The sequence below is a fragment of the Phyllostomus hastatus genome, unplaced genomic scaffold (genome assembly GCF_019186645.2).
Source record: "Phyllostomus hastatus isolate PE091 unplaced genomic scaffold, TTU_PhHast_1.1 phas_contig_159, whole genome shotgun sequence".
Lineage (NCBI taxonomy): Eukaryota > Metazoa > Chordata > Mammalia > Chiroptera > Phyllostomidae > Phyllostomus > Phyllostomus hastatus.
Window position 1 is genome coordinate 8,889,114 of NW_025333640.1, and position 20,072 is coordinate 8,909,185.

Below are 20,072 nucleotides of genomic sequence, written 5' to 3' on the forward strand. Positions count from 1 at the left end.
AAAAGTAGTTCTCATAAATATCTGTTATTATTATTTCTAATACTTGATGGATGAGTTTTTCCCACATTTAATTGGCATGCCTAAAATATGAAATAGAATCAACGATTTCACACCTATTCCACAAAAGGTAATGATTTTACTGATAATCTGATAATGCTTGCATGGTATAACACTTCAGCTGTGTAATACACAGGAAATGACATATACAATAGGAGATGACACTAAAACTCAAAAGAAATTTTTATCCTCGAACAATATCCATATACAGCAAATCACTGTCCAATTAACCTGAGACCAAGATTAAAGCAATTTCTTAAAAGTTACTGAACTGTTCTCTCCAAAGGACTTGGGTCTCTATGAATCTGTCTTTAGGAAATAGGAGTCTAGCTCTGCTTTTAACTCTTCCCTTTTTTTTATTTCTCAAAATAAAAAATGTAAAGTTCCCTGTTCTTTCCCATTTTTTCTGTCCTTTTCCTTACCTTCAAGGTGACAATGTGGCAAGATCTGTAGCTAAGGTGGTGGTCAGGGTCAAGGAGGCTGACTGGGGCTGGTGGCACCAGAGTCTGGGAGTCACGGTGATGATGGAGACCAGGGCAGCCAGCGGGGCTTTCGGGGGGGCTTTCGGGTGTCGGGCCAGAACCAACGAGGCAGTGGGGACCTGTGAGGCTCAGGCAGGGGGAGGCCAGCAGAGCTAAGATATTAGTTACTTTCAGGGTTTATAACCAAATCATGGGAGCCAACTTTTTCACTATGAGAAAAGTGTTAGATACTTGGAAAGAGTAAAGGCTAGAATGAACTCTGTGCTATTGAATTGGAACCTGAAATAACCAGTGGAAATTCATGTTTAAAATGCAGATAGATAGATAGATGATAGAATGCTTGTATATATAATATAATGTATAATAATACAAAATGTATAATTGCATATCTTATAAAATATATAGTAATATATATGTTATATATACAAGGTCTGGCACAAATAAAACCCCTTTTCTATTACAAAATCTTCTATTACAAAATCATAAGCATGTAATTCTGTAACATAATATCACACTCAAACATGGCATGTGACATTTTAAGTGAAATATTCAAATTAAAACTATAAATTATCACACCCATATTATTACCCTACCAACCACACTGAAGCAGGTGTTACTTTTGCCAGACCCTGTATTGTGATATATATGTGTATACACACACACACACACACACACAAGGGCGGGCAAAAGTAGGTTTATGGTTGTATGTGAAATAGTTTATTCTTTTATTATTATTTATTAGTTATTGTATTATTTATTACAACTATAAACCTATGTTTTTCCACCCCTGTACATATAATTCCTAGCTCTAGCTACTAAGAGGGCCTAGAAACAGTGACACCCAGGAAGCAGTGAGCACAGCCAGTGCTCGGATCTCGGTTTCTAAAAACTGTTCTTCACTAAAGAAAGGATTCTAAGAGAAAGGGCTCAGTCCAGAACTGGGATGGGAAACATACAAGATGAGTTGGAATACCTTGTGCCAGCAAGTAAGGATGTACTCAAATCATGACGGAGACTTGCCAAAATAAAATATGTGTACTAATTTCTAGGAGCTCCTGCTGACCTAAGAAATTTTTAGTTCACAGTAACGAAATTGTTAGTTCACAGTAACATAAATAAATAAATGAGTAAACAAATATGAGACACTTCTTTTACTATATATAATGCTAACCAATGAATATAGATAGAATAATGGAACCAGAAAATCATTATTTATGTCATCATTGTGATAATTGGTTCAGGAAAGTATCATCAATGTCTAGAAGGTGAATGTTTAAGAGTAAAAGTATTTTTATATAGCTTCAAGTCATCTCCACACTAGGGAAACGTAGTAACTTGGTGGTAGAGAAACTTAGTAGGTAATACCGTAACCAACTGATCAACACCGAGTGCCTCTTGATGTGATACGCTGGGAAGAACAGGGCATCACTGTTCTCATTAAAGTCCCATTATCTGAGTCTCAAATGAGGAGATAGCTGATAAACCAAAAGTAAGAAACATTTAAAAAATAACTGGTCTGCACTACCCCAAAATATCAAGGTCATGAACAGCCAGGGAAGACTGAAGAAAGTTCCACACTGGAGACCAAAGAGAAGATGAGAAAATGCAACACATGATTCTACCACAGATTAACTCTTAGACCAAAAGGAAAATGTTTCTCTGCTAAAAGAGGCGTTATTGAAACAATTGGTGAAATGGGAATGAGTTTTAGGATTAGATGGTTGTGTTTTACCAATGTTAATTTCCTGGTTTCCATTGGATGTATTAGGGTCACGTTAGGAGAGTGTTCTTTTCTTTTAGAAAATACATTAATATTTAAGGGTAATGGGGCTTCATGTCTGCATATTAGACACAGATAGTTCAGGGAGAAAAGCATAGATATAGATGTAGATATAGATGTAGATGTATAGATACAATAATAGACAGAGAGCTACATAAATACACAATTGTAACCAAATGTTACCTACAGATGTGGGAGTTTTTTTTACTGTGCTTGTGACACTGTGAGTTAAAATTATTTCAAAATAAAACATTTTTAATGAAGAAAATATAGAACTAAAAAGGTAGACAGCATTGTCCATATTCAATCTTACTTAATACATTTTCAAGCATTATACTACCATGAAGGTGTTGTATATTATTTTATTTTTTTAAGATTTTATTTATTTATTTTCAGAGAGGGGAAGGGAGGGAGGAAAAGTGAGAGAAACATCAATGTGTGAGAGATAACATCTATTGATTTCCTTTTGCACACTCCCAACTGGGGACCTGGCCTGCAACCGAGGCATGTGCCCTGACTGGGAATTGAACCAGTGACCTTTTGGTTCACAGGCCAGCACTCAATCCACTGAGCCACACCAGCCAGGGCTGAAGGTATATTTTAATGTGACTTTACTTTTCAGGCATTATACTATATAATGCATATATATAGTATATGTATATATTAAAGGTAACATTATACTTCATCTTATTTTTTCTTTCATCATGTGTATGGTATAGTACCTCTTTCAAAAAAATAGCCAAAATATATGCATTTTAATATATGACTAATATATAAAACTTGCAAAATTATTGCTGAAAATTTCTTAATTAAAAAAAGTTGGTGTCATTTCTTTTTTTTCCAAGCTCGTATGTAAATGGTATAATTTAGAATGAGACGTTCAGTTTAATCCTCAATAAAAGTAACAACAGGAGTCAATTTGCTCACTCTCTCTCTTTCGGCCAGGTTTCATATGTCAAAGCCATTGACATTTGGATGGCAGTGTGCCTCCTTTTTGTGTTTTCAGCACTTCTGGAATATGCAGCTGTAAATTTTGTATCAAGACAACACAAAGAACTTCTGAGATTTCGACGCAAGAGAAAGAATAAGGTGAGCGATTAAACGTATTGGGTTCACTGGGATATCAATTTTCACTAAAAACATGTGCTATATTTAATGGGATGTGCGGAGAGGAAGTGGAGACTGGGGAGACACGATATGATGTCTCTTTGGTTTTGTCACTGAAAATTCCATTGTCAAAAATAGCTTCAGGAAGAAAATACAACATCTAGTCATGCTTTATATGGCATATTTAGTGGCATGAGGGCTTGATCAACTTTTTTCTGGTGTGTTTTTTGGAATGACATTATTTTTTCCTTCCATTAACAAAAATGTATCATTTCTTATTTTCAGTGTTAGAGTGTTTCTGATGGCTTTACTTGACATAAGTCATCAAGTACGACCATTAAAGTTGTTTCTTTTTTTGAATGAATTCCGTTGTCTCCATCAAACATTACCTATTTTATTAACACTTTGATGTTCATGTAAAAGTATGTGGTCTCTTTTTTATGCACACTTTCATTTTTTAAAGACATTTCTTCTGAATTCCCATGGAAACACAATAAGGTGTTACTTTTTCTTGCTATTATCCGATAAATGGAGCCCAGAACTGTTACTTGGAACATCATTGGGAGGTCACAGGAAGTTGTTGGATTTAGATGTACGGAATGGGATTGTTCCTCTCTGTTGAGACTTGTCATGTCATCTCTTTTTACATGCACATAGTTTTAATCAACCCTTTTCTTTTTCTGTAAGGAAGTTTCTATGGGCCAGCATATCTGTGACTTTACTTTTCTAAATGTGAATGGGCCAGCTGATATGTTGAAAGCAAATGGATTCTTAAGCAATTGAGTAATATCAAAGTTCATATAGTGTGCATTTTTAAGCATTTAATTTTTAAACGATTCTTTCTGATTTCTGATTTACTGACTTTGATTTAGAGATTCATAAAACCTTTTTAAAGCATGAAGCCATGATCTTCAGTGGTGTGCCTACTCAGTATTCATCATTTTCTAAAGCAATAACTTATGCAGCCATGCCTAATTGATTCCCAGAGTCATCACCTGCTCCAACAAATGCCCAATTCCGTGTAGCATGGAAAGAACATCAGCTCCGAGGTACTCTGGGTAATGCACTGGGCAAAAAACAATGTTATATCTTGCACTTGATCAAATTTTTATGAAAAGAAAAGCATATAATTTGTACATTAACACATGTTTTGATGGAAGATTAACTTTTTTTAGTCTCTGATCCCTGACCTCACCCGTGTTGGCTGGTTTTCTTATGCTTGCCTCATTCTTCCTCATTCTCCCTTTCTCTCTTTTTTTCTTCCATTTGTTCCCCTTTCTTTCTTGAGATCTGGAACTGGCTGAAACACTGTAAGAGGACAAAAAATTCTATATCACAGGGCTGGAGCTCTTGTCTTTCTTTTCCCTTAATGACTGATGAAGACCAATTTTCCTTCTAATCTCATTAATTATAAGTAAGGCAATACTTATTTCCCCTGTAATTTCGGTTTGCTCTTTCACATTTACTTTCATTTCCCTGCATTTCCCCTCCTTTCTACAATTTAGGATTTATCAACCATGTGCTGCAAACCCTAGAAATGAGAAGTATCGCACAAATGGGGTCCAAATGGGGCTGAGATCCCTGACACTTTCTCCTCCCACTGCACACCCCATGGCCACCTTGTCCAGTGTGAAACATAACAGACTGCAGGCTTACTGGCTCAATTCTGGTTCTCCCTTTAAGAAATTATCCTTACTAAAGCAGCTCTTTACTAGTTTTATCACTTGTTTAGCTCCACAAAAGACAGCAGGGTTAATTTTTCTAGTGATTGGCACTCTAGGAAAATGCAGAAATGAAAAAATAGTAATATCTTATTATTTTCTAATCAATATTTGAAATACTCAGGCAGTAAATATTGCAATTAAGATTTAGTTAAAAAAACTTTTGAATCGTGTTTTTTTTTCTTTAGTTCATTTCATACTTTGGGGAGTGGATACCTCGCATATGTGAAAATCGATTATTTGGTGCACATGATTGTTAAAATGGTGTATGCAATAAAAACCAATTGTGCAGTTATATTTAATCATGTATGCCTTGATTCTCTGGTTTCTCAATTCCTCTTGGTCCACTTTACCTTCCACAGACAGAAGCTTTTGCATTGGAGAAGTTTTACCGTTTCTCAGACACGGTAAATTCACTTTCTTAACTCTAAGTAGAGGAATGCGGTCATCAGTAAAAATGCAGAGAGCATATTCTGCACCCGGCAGTGTTTGGTGGGGAAACACAGCCCCTTGCTTATATTTGGAGCCAAACAACCACTGTCCCCCCTCAGCTAAGAATAATCTCTTTTTCTAACAACACCATTTGTCTTCCGTCACTTAGGAAAAGGATATTTACATATTCTCCTTCATCTTATTAACCCAGTTATTCGATTGATGAAAAAGATCTTTAATATACATTAAACAGAAATAGTACATATATCTTACCACAGTCTCAGTGGAAGAATGCTTTGAAATAAATGGGAAATTGATTTATACAAAAAGCTCTAAAAACAGCCCCCTCCTCTTGCCAGAAAATAGAAATCTAAAAATAAGGCAAAGATAAAAAGCTTCATACAGCCTATGTATCTTTAGTACCCATGCTGAATATTAAAATTTGTTGAGATTCTTTTAGTAAATGAATAATTCTGGTTTTGTAGTGATGTCCTTTGAAATGTTTGATTAGAAAGAGATCACAAGGACGCATGTCCAAACTCAGTGATCGGATTTAAGGCTACCGAAGCCAAGAATTTAGCCTAGGAAATCATATGCAAATAGTCCAGTCCACTAGACTAAAATTTCTGGGATAAAGTGTATTTAAACCACCCCCCCCAAAGGCAATTCTGCCACCTGGCTTGGCTAAGAATAGACATTAGGTTAGATGAATAGATAAGGGACATAATATTAGATGAATATTAAAGAAAACTTAATTTTATAGCAGATGTCTAGACCCAGTATTATTTTAAAGCACTTGTTTTCTTATATTATAATATATAATGCCTCAACTACTTTTTTTTTACCAGAATTGAATATTGTTCCCAATATAGCTAACCACTTCTCTTTTACTTTTTATCCCTCAACATTTTTTATGTGATCCATTACCTTTACTCAATTATCTTAACTGTAAACTTAAACACTTTAAGTTGTATTGAATTTGCATAATCACATATAGTAGCCTCTTTGGGAGAGGTATATATTAAGAATTTCAGTAACTAAACAGTTAATGCTTATAGGAACTTTAGTATAAAAGATATATATTTAAATGTTGCTTCAAAAAAACAATGCAAAAAGAGCTCTGATGAAAAATCAGGTTTACCTCAGTAATAGTCAATATTGACTTATTTTAAAAACAGAATGATTTGCACATAAATTCATTAAAAATTAAAAGCATTCCATTAATTTTTATAATAACCATCGTGCAATTTTGGGGTTAATCATTTTAACTTTTTAAAGAGTATCTTCCTCAACCTAATAACTCCCTGGGCTGACCAAATTCATCATTTTGAAAAAAAAAACAAGCTGTGTTTGAAGACAGCCTGATCAATCCAAACCTTTAAATCAACATAGTCAAAACGGGTCTGTGTTGACCCAGTGCCCTTTCTTTTCATGGATACTACTTACTGGCTTACCTGAGTTTTTGCTTGTTTGTTTGTCTTTTAGAACTCTAATTTGATGGAACAGGCAAAAATACAATGACTTTATAGCAACAGGGGGCCTTCTAGTGATGTAAATATTATTCCTAGAAAAGTTTTAACTCGTTTCGGCATTGGCTTAGGCATGGTAGACAATCTTTTCTACCTCACTTTTTCCTCTATGAAGGTTCAAGCGGACCTTCTGTCTACTGTGAAAGAAGAGAAGTTTGCTCTGGTGTGCAGGTTTCCCCACCCCACACTGTCCTAGCCTGCTGTGTGCACCGTACTCGCCGCACCTTGTCATGGCTGCTTATCCCCAGGGCTGAGTATGCGTGGGCGTGTGCATGACATGATAGCATATTGGTTAGAAGCTGCTCTTCCCATGTATTTAAGATATCATTACATTAGTTCTGGAGGGTTATTAAGACATGCCAAAATGTTTGTAAACATATGTGGTTTGTTGAGAGAGATGGATGATATGTGATTGCTTTAATGCATTTCATTTCCTTTCTCTTCTCAGTTGCAATATAATGTAATGATGCAATGGCTTACCAAGAGAAAACATTTATACAGTATTCTAGTACTCCCATCTTCCTACTAATTGTATATTAATTGTTATGTATATACACAGATGAAATAAGCATGGCCTGTTCTAGATTTTGAAAATAACTATCAGGATTATATTTTGCTAGGCATGATAGATCTTTTTAAAATAAAGATATTATTGACTGTCATTTGACTATGTACAAAAACATTATGATTTTATTTACTTATGTATTTACTTCAAAAATAACTCAAGGTAACTTCTAAGAATGACAAATAATTGATTTTCTGTTTTGTACATTTTGTCAGCTTTGTAGTCTTAGGACAAATATAAATGTACATGTACACTATTTTGGTTGAAGGGATGAGAGTCCACAGTTGAAAACAGTGTGGCCCCCATGTACACTAAATTATTTAATAAAGTTTTCATTGCAGGGCAGTTTATGCTGATTCTAGAGTGTAGGATGTTCTTTCAATAGGTAAATAATTCCTACAAATTTCTTTGGCACATACCTGAAGACAAGTAGTTTCCAAATAATTTCAAACAAATTCTGTATTCAGTGATTCTGAAATACAAGGGTTAGAAATGTCATCCTCTCAAGTAAAATAAACATTGTAAGAATTTAATTATTTTTTGCAAATAAATATTTAGAGTTTAGGTTCAACACAGCTATTTTTTAGAGCTACAGTACCTCTGAATACCTGCTTAGGAAAAAATATTCAATAAAGTAATAGAATCTTAGTTAATCTAGTTTTATATGCATTGTAGGGACCTCCATTTCAAATTTAACTAAAATATAGTACTGTTTTTTACATATGCTGTCTATTATTTTATGTCACTCCATGAATATGAGTTGGCACTGAAGTAAACTAACATATTATGCTAGATATATAGATAATTTAAAATTATTTCATTAATTTCTCATCGATCCCCTAAAATATATGCATTGAATTTTCATAATATTTCATCTAAAACCTTCATTTTTAAGCTTACGTTTTCCAGTCAATAATCTCTGAGCCATTTCTGAATCCAAATTTAATATGCCAAGCATAAACTTGGCTAATTCATACCTAATTCAATATGTCATCAATAATAAATGCAAAGTTTTCCTAGGAGCTAGAGTTTCAAGAATTTTATATTAACAATTGACTTGTGACTATAAAGTATTTAAAACCTTATCTATAATTGTATTCTTTTAACCCTTCCATTTTTAAATAATATAGAAATGTACATAGATGTATTAAACTGAATATTTTATTTTAGGCTAATACTAAGCTTAGAAAAACAGTTTTAAATCACTCACATATCTCACCTTATCTTAGAATTTTCTAAGTGGTGGTAATTTTTCCCAACAAAAGTAAGTCATAATGTTGTTAATATTTTTTAAAAAATCCATACACTTTAGAATAATGTAACTGGGAATTTATCACAATGAACATTTCATCCATCTGTCACTTTCCTATTTGGCAATTAAAAGTTACAGAAAATTAGCTAAACAAAATATCCTTTGGGATAATTTCATTAACATCTTGATTTTATTTAAAAAACATCCCAAAAATACCTACTAAGGAAGAAACACTAGGATAAAAATAACAGTTAATGCTGCTGTAGCCCACAGCCTGTTCACGTGGTCATTACCAATACTCTTTGGTGCCTAGTGTTTTATCACTCACTGACCTTTTCCATGCCTTCACCACTCCCGCACCACATAAGGTAATTTTTTGTTCACTTTTGAGGACTAAGAAGAGGACAGGAAATTCTTACCTCATATGTATATTGTGTTTGATGATGGAGGTGAAGGAAGCAATTCAAGTGAATGACGACACCTGCAGTTGGATTTTCAGTCTGTCTTTAATATCTCTAGTTACAGTGCGCATGTTCCATAAATCAGTCTTTGGCATAATTCTCTAAATGAAATGAAAGCACTTACAATGTTTCACAACATGGTACTGATGCTTAATAATGGAAACATTTCTCTCATTCCCAAATTCAGTGAAGGCAGGTTCTCCTGTAGAAGGAATTGTGCATTAAATAAATGACTTTTTATGTTCTTCATTGCCACCCTAAAAGCATATTAGGAGGATTTACTTGTCTGTAAATTAAGTATTTTTTGAATTTTACCTTTTTAATCAGCTATCTTCTTGAGCTCATATTTAGTTTATTCCAATACTTAATTTTTATTAATATTTTGAGTTGCAAAGTGCCTTAATTTTATGAACATTAAATATTGGCCAACACATAGTGTCAAAAGTTCTAGATGTCTGTCTAGACAGACATCTTTTGGGGCCTTCAGTTCATTAGGAACTCAAGCTGAAAATACCTTTAGAAAACTGAATTTTGCTCTGAAAGAAATATTTCAGTGCTACTTGGAATACAGAATACCACTGCTTATTGAAATGTACATAACAGAATAATTTTATCACTGTGTTTACAAAGCAATTAGTTACAAAATAATTCAACATACTTTTAATATAGTAATGTAACATTAGTGATGAGCTATTAGGAAAGCTTTGACCATGTTTAAAATTAATACTTTAAGCAGAGCATTTCCAAAAGAACCCAACAGGCCAGTTTTGTTTTGTTTTTTAAAGTCACCTGACCTTTGTGAGGTTTAGCAGTGCGTTCTCTCATGTTCTAACTGCCTGGGGTACACACTGCAGTCTGGCATAACCATAGAAATCCCATTTCTAAAGCTGTATTATGACTCCATGTCCCTCATCCAATGGGCAGACCTCAAGTAGTTGCGCTGTTTCATGGAATATATTGACAATGCTAAAGACTGCTTGATTGTAGAAATTAGATCTGCAAAGAATGCTAACAGTTATATAGCCAACCCCATCTATTTGGGACAGTAATAGAGTAAGGGCTGGAGGGGCCAAGTGCTGTGAAACGTTTCATGGCTGATTTTTAAGTGTAACACAAGTGCAAGGCCATTGCAAGAGTAAGCAACTGGGTAGACCTGTTTTCCATAGCACATTAGTGCTAGTTTGGTTTCTGTAGATTTACCTAATGGGAAAATGATTCAAGTCAGTATTCATATTTTATTTTATATTGTATATTATATAATTTCCATAATAATACAGTTATAATGAACAAAATAATAATAATACAATAGCAGCAATTTCAGTACCTTTCAGGCATGTCATATATTTTCTCTTACCCTAAAAAACAAAACAAAACAAAACACCTAGATAGTGCTATAATCTTTTTTTTGAAACTAGAAACCAAGAATCTGAGAGCTAAAGTAATTTAGGACTATCCAGACACCTGGTAACAAATGGTGAAGCCATGGAATCGCTTAACTGTAGGAAAACATTTCCATTTCGAATATTAATCTTGACTCAGATTTTAAATTTGGACCATTGAATGTATTTATGACTATATAAAATACTTTTATAAAAAACTAATTGTTATAGCACACATTTTTATAATGCAGACACCCAGTTTATAACTATTTTTTCCTAGAACATAAGTGTTCCTTAACACCTTGTTTTCTATTACGCTTGCCAGAAAATTAATATTTGAACAAGACGTTTTAATGAAGAAAGTGTTTTTATTGAAATTAGAGGTTTCTGTTTCAATTCCAAAATTAATAGGAAAGCCATTGGTGATGAATTTGTAAATGAAATCATATTCCAGATGCTTTTGAAGACAATAATGCATTAAATCACATTATGTAACATAACTATTGAAAGTCTATTTTCTAACATATGCCTGTGTCATAGTTAATTTGAAAATGGATAGAGATACAGGTTGTATAGTCTTACATATAGCCTTACCTAGAAACAGCTTTATTGAAAAACAAAAATTATTAAAACGTAAAATAAAAATTTAATACTAATGTAAAAGTCACGTTTCCATAAACCACCACTTAAAATGTAAATTAAAAAATATTAGAGGAATTCAAAAAATGTCACATCATTACAAATCCAAACAGACTAGGGCAGCTGTGTTGTGCCTCTAGGCAACTTTTGTTTCACCAACTTGACTGAGCTTCATAAGCACCTACCTACAGACCTGGCTGGAAATGCAGATGAGAGGGGCAGCCTACCTGCTAATGAGCAGGGCTCTCTGCAGTGGAGATCTAGCACACTGGGTCTCAGCAAATTTCCCCAGTGATTGATTCAAAGATGCAGAGCCACTGAAGACCACAGTGCGAGCAACATTGGCTTGCCAGCACTATCTTTATTACCTGCACATAGAATGATGGTAATTTTACAAATTGTTGTCAGTTTTTATGATGGGCCAATGCTAAGACAGTTAAGTTTAAATTGTCCAAATGTGTTATTTTCTATTAAAACCAATATCCAAATATGACATTGCTTTGTATAGCACTGTGGCTGTGATTACAGGCTAAAGAGAAAATCATACTTGCAAGACAGACATAAGCTTTAATCTCATATGTCAGTGACTTCACTTTTCGAAGGATAAAAGGTAAGAGAGACAGCAGATAACGTATCTTCATTTAATTGGGACGCTTCACAGCCACTCAAGCACACAAGACTTTTCATTCCCTCACCTGCACAGGGCATGAATGGCTTCCTAGTTTAAAGAAATAAATGTGGGATAGTAAGCAGCAATGATCCAACAACTAAAAAGTACAAATGCGATCATGGACTTGGAATCATTATGTTAGGTAACACCAAAGAAGACCTGTGCCGTGGGAAAGACAGAGTTGTGCCACAGGGTAAAGTTCCCCACCCTGCACACTTCCACCACCAGAAACTAGACACCTGTCTAGAAGCATTCCTACTTCAACTCACTCATACCCACTCTCTCATACGCACTCATCAAGTGAACTAGCCAACCGTCATGTCCTGGTCATCCTGTCTTTAGTAATAAATGTTTTGATTGCTCATTCCAATGTCTGTTTAAACCGCTGCTCTGTGGGTGGATGGAATACGTATGCTATGCCCTTCCTGTGTTGTGCTCTAGGATTTTGTTTTTTTTTCCTATACTGGCCATGTTTAAATGTGTTTCTTTGTCCAATGAGATCTATTCCAGGGACCCAAATGGATATAAAATACCTTGTTCCAAGCCATTAATAGTATCTTCAGCTGTGGCTTTTGTTGCAGTGTTAACAAAGCCCAAGATGAACTAGCTGCCTATTTCTGCCAAAATCCATTAAATCTTCTGGGAGCCATGGGCAAAGACCCTAAGTATTCCATCTGTCAGTTATGTGTTAGTGCTTGTCATTGGGAGCTTTTACCCAAAGGCAATTTTCAAGCAATTTTTTCTTTTGTTAATATTTAAGACAAGCTCTCACCACATCAGTGGCTTCATTGGCAATAGAGGAATATGTCACAGTCCTGCCCATTGCTGCGTGGCCTTGATGCACCATGGCTACATCCATGGCCAGTCTAAGACATCTGCCTTGGCACTCCCGTCTCCTTCTAAGCTAGCAACTTGGTGAGCGTTGAATGACCTAATTTAGTTCTACCTTGAAATTTATATGAGGAATTATATCTCCTACCCTAGGAGCCTTTGAATATCCAGATATTGCTTTGAGAAAAAGAACCAGTTCTCTCGATATGGCCATTACACTGTTCTCAAGTCAGACCATTGTGTAGACTTCCCTCCTCTCTTCAACTATAGTTATCATACCACGGCAGGTATGGTTTCAGACCTGACCTCATGGGACTTTCCATTGGTGAACCAGGTGGCCTGTTTTGCCTCAGTGGAAAGAGAATCATGATGTTTAGACCACTCTGGTAGCTCAGTCAGAGATTCTGTCACTGGTTCATTGTCAGATAGGCTACCTCTTCATGAATATAATGTACTTTGCCTGAGATACTCCCCTTAATCTATTTCCAAATATATAATTTTCATTTCATCAAGGATCTTAAGTTACAATGCCTTCTTCACATCACCTGTAACATAGTAGACACCTTAGGCCTAAATACAATCTGATGTCTTTCAGATTCCTTCAGTTTGGGGAACTGTTTCTAACAGAGCCAAAGGGAATGCCAGTAGCCATCATTCAAGTAGAGTATACTTGCCTATAACAGCAAAGAGTTTTCTAGTCTAGAATCCTGGCAGCCACCTCAGGGAGCCTCTGTTGAACTTTCTCCAGAAACTCCAGTCCGCATGTATGTATTTTAGTAGCAGATCCCTCTGCGGTAGATGAATTTTAAAGCCTTTTGAATGCAGTTTGGGTTATTGCCTGCCTCAAATCTCTCAGTTTGCCCTTGTCCCCCTTTCAAATTCAATCTGTCTTCTAGTTACTGTAGGTGGTGTGGCCAATAGAAAAACAGAATCTATTTGTCAGATTTCAAATGCTGCTATAAGCTGCTTTTCTCACAGTGGGATCCAGAAGAAACAGAATTTGCCCTTCACTGTTTGTGAATTGTCTCTACTAGTTTGCCCAGGTTATTTCCAGAAACTGGGCTTAGGGGACTGGGTCCTGAATATTTTCTGGATCAGTTCCCCACCTTTACCTAGTCACATGTGCCACTGCAGTTTCCAAACCCCTTCTCGACTTTCTCCTTGGATTGGGAAACTATCATTTATCATTAACCAACTTACTTTTGACAGAAATCTGGACCAAACTTTTCCAAACATGTTGTGGCAACGTGCTGGAGAATTCAGGTTTCCTTAATGGATAACAGTAAGGTTATAGCTGGGTTTACCCCAGGAGAAGCACACCATGTTTGACTTCTTTTTGATTGGTGCTAAGAGGAAAGCTTTAGTCAAATCTGTCAAAGCATACCCGCCTCCTTTGTCCTTCTGAAACTCTCACATGGTTTTTACCACGTCCATCATGGTGGAGGCTGTAGGGTCTACTTCTTTAGTGAACCCAAGTAGGTAGCCTTCAGGGTCCATTTAGTTTTACACAGGCCAGAAGGTGAAGTTTGAGAATGTTCTAGAATGTTCTAGAGAAAACTAATGAGGGATTAGCTCCCCTGTTGCCAACATTCCCTTAATCAAAGCTGAGAGCCTCCTTTAATTGCCTGAAATCTTGTACTGTTTAATAGTTACTACAGACGAAGGTTTAGGCAAGAGCTCTCATTTTAATACATTCTGTGATATCTGGGCTAAGGAACAACTGCCCAAGATTAGTTTTTTTTTAGATTTTATTTATTTTTATCATTTTTAGAGAGAGGGGAAGGGATAGAGAAAGCGAGGGAGAGAAACATCAATGTATAGTTGACTTTCATGTGGCTACCACTGCAGACCAGGCCCACAACCCAGCCATGTGCCCTGACTGGGATTTGAACCAGCGACCCTTAGGTTCATAGCCAGTGCTCAATCTACTGAGCTACACCAGCCACAGCCCAATATTAGGTTTAAAACAGACATGACAAGATCATTGCTTCACATATTACGTCCTTTTTTATTATACATTTAGCCAAAGGCAATGCCACCTGTATTTTCCTCTCTGCAGTTTCACTATGACAATGGTACCCACTACCACAGCATCACTATGCCTCCTTCTCTGCCCCACCAGTTTCTCTTTGCCCCTAATATTGGCTTCTCATGCCCCAGCAGCACTTCTATACATTGTGCACTGACATCCACTAATCCCCAAAAGCTGTGTTCACCATGCCCAGACATTCAACTTTAACTGGAGAGTAGTGCCAGAACCCCATTCAGAATTGGGCAAGAAGATCCTGCCTTCGAGTCAATGTTCTTTGTTTCAACTGCCTTAACAGATGGAGTAAATTCAGCAACCATGTAAGTGCCTTTGTTTCCATTCCCCACTGGCATCAACTGGATTTAACTTCTGAGATGAAAGCGGTAGATTTAACAGGGGTCCTTAAGGGAAGCAGCTGCCGGAACTGGAACAAATTTCCTTCCTCCCAGCGGGCAATATAATGTGCCAGGAAATCTTTCTTAGGAATCCTGTCAAATTTCTTCTGTGTCTTAAAAGCCACCTAAAGAAAGCTAATAGATTCGTCTCTGGCCATGACCTTTCTTCTGAATAGCCCAGGTATTCTTTTCTTCCATGAGTACAGCCCAGCATGGCAGCTGCAAAATCAGATGTGCCCATGACTTATATATACTCTCCTGCCTTCCCAGAAGGAGAGCTTCATGGGAAGCCGATGCCCAAGGGACTCTCCTAATTAAAGTGTCTACCAGAGTTTAGGTCAGAGGATATGGTTTGGTCACGCTCATTTTATTTTTATCAGATGGCCAAACCAGGTTTGCTATTCCCCTAAAGGGCTGTTCCATTTCATAACAGTGAGAGAACCAGGCAGCTACCTTCCTCAGTATGGATTCATACCACCCAGGGCTTCACCTGCTCCAGAAGGGTCATTGATTATATGCCTGCCAATAATTCTTGAATACCAACACTGCAGCAATTTAAGTCAGTACTCATACCAAACATTGTTTTTCATGCTGCAGCATACAAAAAAATTATCAGCTCTTAGTTCAGCTAATGTAAGGATCCTGGAAAGCATGGAGATTGGGCTTTTTTAGATTGAAATTGTTTTGGTATGGTAGCTACAAGCCCATGTGGCCATAAAGCACTAGAACTATGGAGGCTGAGTTGAGCAGCATGTTGACATATACGCTGACATCAAGGACTCAGTATGAAATAAAGAATATAAAAATATCTCTCTAATTATTAGTTTCAGTACATGTTTAAATAAATTTAGGACATACTGAATTAAAGAAAATGTATCACTAAAAGTAATTGTTCCTATTTCTTTTGACTTATTAAACTGTAGCTAATACAAATTTAAATTTAAAACTTCACAGCTGGCTTTTATTTGTGGCTTAAATTATATTGGACAGGGCAGCTCAGTAGTTACTGGTTTCCAGTGCCATCTGCCTCGGGTTAGGAGAAGTGACATCAAGGTTAAGAGCAATGTCCTTTGAAGCCCCAGTTGCACTTTTGTGCTCATCTTGAGCACAGGCCATGAAGCTGCTTGCTTTACTTGCTCTTGTTTCTCTCTCCCCCAAGTGGCTTCAGTTTCACAGATAATCAATGAATGGGAAACGAGGAATCGACTATATCTTCAGCCACTCTCCGCTCAGTTTTATTACCCTGGCTCCTTTCCGTTTGTTTTACTGATCGCCCATCTGTCGACTGAACCAGAGATAGGACTATGTCACCCACATTCTAGTAGTGAGATGTGTCCCCAGTTATTTCCCATAGGCCTTTTGCTGCCTCCAACCCAGGGCGAATCAGTGTCACGTTCTCGTCAGAATTCCCTCCCACCTTTTGGAGCCTGAAACGATCTGAGGGTCAGGTCAGCTTCTGTCACCACTGCTCAAGTTTGGGGTTCAAATTGTCAAGCAGATTCATCCGGCAGAATAGGCTTTAACCTAATATAACACTTATTCAGACCTACAGGAGCCTGTGAAGCAGGCTTTGCATCAGATGCAGCATCTTCATCAAATGGGGAGGCCCGGCCGTTACTCAGGAGCACAGCCTCCTTTGCCCTTCACTCACACGGACATGTAGCTACAGCTGCCACCAACAACAGTCAAGGCATGTGTATGTGGTCACCTTGACACAGAGAAGCCACAGCCTTTATTTCCAACCAAACTTGTATACCATCTGGCCACTTAGGCCAGAGACCTTCAGACTTCCCCAGCACGGGTACCTCCTTCACTGTGAATGAAGCAAACTCTGCGTTCTCCATTTAGCTTAACTCTATTGTTTTCAAGGAAGTGATGCTGAAACGATCAGAAGTCAATCTCAGCAGTCCTGAAACAGCCCCAGCCTGGTGCTCACCCATTACTCACAGTGATGTGGAAAGATACAGTTGAGAAAAATCCAGCTGTTCACTAACTATGGGAAATTTTAGGGGAACATTTCTGTTTTGAGGTATGAGGCTCTCTAAAGGCTTGAAAATAATAAATTATCCAGAACAGGTGGTTAGAAAGGTAGTCTGTGGAGGAAGGTGGTTAAAAGTGATGAACTTGTAAGATAAGTACTAGGCATGTAATGTAGAACATGATAACTGTAGCTAGCACTGCTGTATGATATATAGGAGGGTAAGAGAGTCAACCCTAAGAGTTTTCACCATGAGGAGAAATTTTTTCTTTTTATTTTATCTATATGAGAGCATGGATGTTAAGTAAATCAACTGTAATCATTTCACAATATATGTAAATCAAACCATCAGATTGGATGATTTAAACTTATACAGTGAGGTATATCAATTATTTCTCAATACAGCTGTGGAAAAAAGGTAGTCAGTAGATACTGCTTTACTAAACATAACAACCAGAAGCCTAAAATCTTAGCATTTTTGTAATTAGTCTCTCAGTTGGTTTAACTAACATGTCAACATCTCATTGTAGATGCTCCTTGAGAAGTTGTATTTTGTCCTGTATTTTGAGATGGATTTTTTAAAAAAGACATGGCTGATGTGGTTTTAAAGGCTATTTTAAACTTCAGCATCTAGCTGGTCTGCACACAAAATTGTACATATTAAGTGACCTAAGTCTTCCTTCTGGAATGCAATACCAGCATAATTTACTAAAGTATAAGGATACTATTTCAGCACTTACATAAGAACAATTTAATTCTTAATACATCTACTTTTTTTAAAGATATAGAAAATTCAAAGCAAACAATAATTTTTCCTTAAAAATTTCACAGAAGCTAAAAAACTGCCAGTATAAATGGACATTCTTATTGGAGACTACTGGAAGATCGATGTCCGATTTTTTTGCAAGATTACAACAGTAGTTACATGTGATTTGGATCATCAGCTTTTATGTCGTGTGTGTTTCATCCAAATTCAATTACTTACACATCTTACAGTTGAGATGTTTTCCAGTAATTATGTGTTTGTTTCAGATGGAATTGCCTTACTTCATAATTCCCCAGAAACCTATTTTATACATTATTACATTAACTTTGATCATCTTCTCATATTACAATTCATTTTAAATTTTATTTTTTACTTTTATATTTTGTAATATACTGTTCATTGAGCTTCTACTTTGACAAACCCAAAATAATTTTCCAAGAGTATGAGTATTTAGTTATTTTTATCTCTTACATTACCATAAAAAATTATTTCCATAAGAAGTGACTACAACAAATTTATAAAATGTTATCTTTTAAACTTTCAGTTTTAGTAGCAAAATATCAACTAATTAGTAGCCATCTACTGTTACATTCTAAGTAAATTTGTTAAATTAAATTATTCATTGTTGAATTTCATTATAAATAAGTGACATATTTTCTTATCTCCAACAATTTTTATTTATCATAATTTTATTAATAATTTCCCTTAAATTTTGTTTTTCTTTTTATGTACATACACAGAGAATTCTCTTTAATTTGCAACATTTAAGAAATTATTAACAATACTTTTTAGAACATAATAATTTATAATTTTTTAACATGAAATAAACTTTTGCCAAATTTCATTCTTAATTTCAACTAAATCAATGCACTTGAAAAGTAATTGTATATAAAACCAGAAGAGGTGACTATCTTATAGTTTCCCAAATGGGTTAGTGTAAATCATACAAGTAGCATTAAGTGTGGATAACAAAAATCAAGTAGTGTTATTGATCTAAACCATATTCTCCAACAAAGCAGCATAAAATTGTAGGAAATAAGCATTAAAAAAATTGCTTCCATGGAAAATAAAGCTTCAGTCAGTGATCCTGGTATTTTCCCCTTGACAGCATATATTTACTCATTTAGACATATGATGTAAAAAATTTTAGTCCAGAATCTATATAACATAATATCTTAATAGATTTCTTTCTTGTTTAATTTATTTAGATATTCTAATGTGTAGACAATACCAGAATGGTTAGATTTTCCATTAAAACATATCATTTGAGAGCTTCATATTTCCCAATGGGCATATCTACGTGATGCTCATTCAATCAATAAAACATAAGTAGGGAAAAAAGGCAACTCATTTTTATAGGCTTAAGTTATTTTTTCATTATAATAACATTGACATTTGTCATGATAAAGCTTAAGTTATGACTCTGAAATATCTGGTATATATGCTCTATTTGATGATGAAAGTATTTTCATATGTTATTCTTATGACAGGATGATGAGGTAAGAGAAAGTCAATTCAGCTTCACAGCCTATGGAATGGGACCATGTCTGCAAGCAAAAGATGGTGTGACCCACAAGGGCCCAAACCATCCCGATCAGGTAATGCCGAAAAGCCCTGAGGAGATGAGGAAGGTCTTTATCGACCGAGCCAAGAAGATTGACACCATCTCCCGAGCCTGCTTCCCATTAGCCTTTTTGATCTTTAATATTTTCTACTGGGTTATCTATAAAATTCTTAGGCATGAGGATATACATCAGCAATCAGATTAAGTTTTGGCAGTCATGCAAGTACAAACAGTCGATACAAAAGGAAGTGTCTTCAACATAGGTGTGTGTGTATGTGTGTGTGTGTGATGTACAAATGATGATCATTGTATTAAAATGGCACAGGGGACGGTATTATGATTTGCTATGCAAAGTCGTGAGTCAGATTAAGATTCTTTTCATGGATACTGTATATATATATATATATAAAATGGACATTTCTGCTTTGTATTAAT

At 35.8% G+C, this 20,072-nt stretch overlaps 1 protein-coding gene across 2 annotated transcripts in view; it reads left to right on the plus strand.

Annotated features, from left to right (window-relative positions):
- Nucleotides 1–19,842, plus strand: part of GLRA3 (glycine receptor alpha 3) — a 136,835-nt gene extending 116,993 nt beyond the window's left edge. Inside the window, exons 8-10 of one of the 2 annotated variants that reach the window (XM_045831527.1) lie at nucleotides 3,265–3,408; nucleotides 5,510–5,554; nucleotides 19,564–19,842. In XM_045831527.1, coding sequence (XP_045687483.1) covers nucleotides 3,265–3,408; nucleotides 5,510–5,554; nucleotides 19,564–19,842 — 468 coding nt within the window. The remainder of the gene's footprint in view (nucleotides 1–3,264; nucleotides 3,409–5,509; nucleotides 5,555–19,563) is intronic. The other variant, XM_045831528.1, reaches the window with a different exon arrangement.
- The last annotated feature ends 230 nt before the right edge of the window (nucleotides 19,843–20,072 follow it).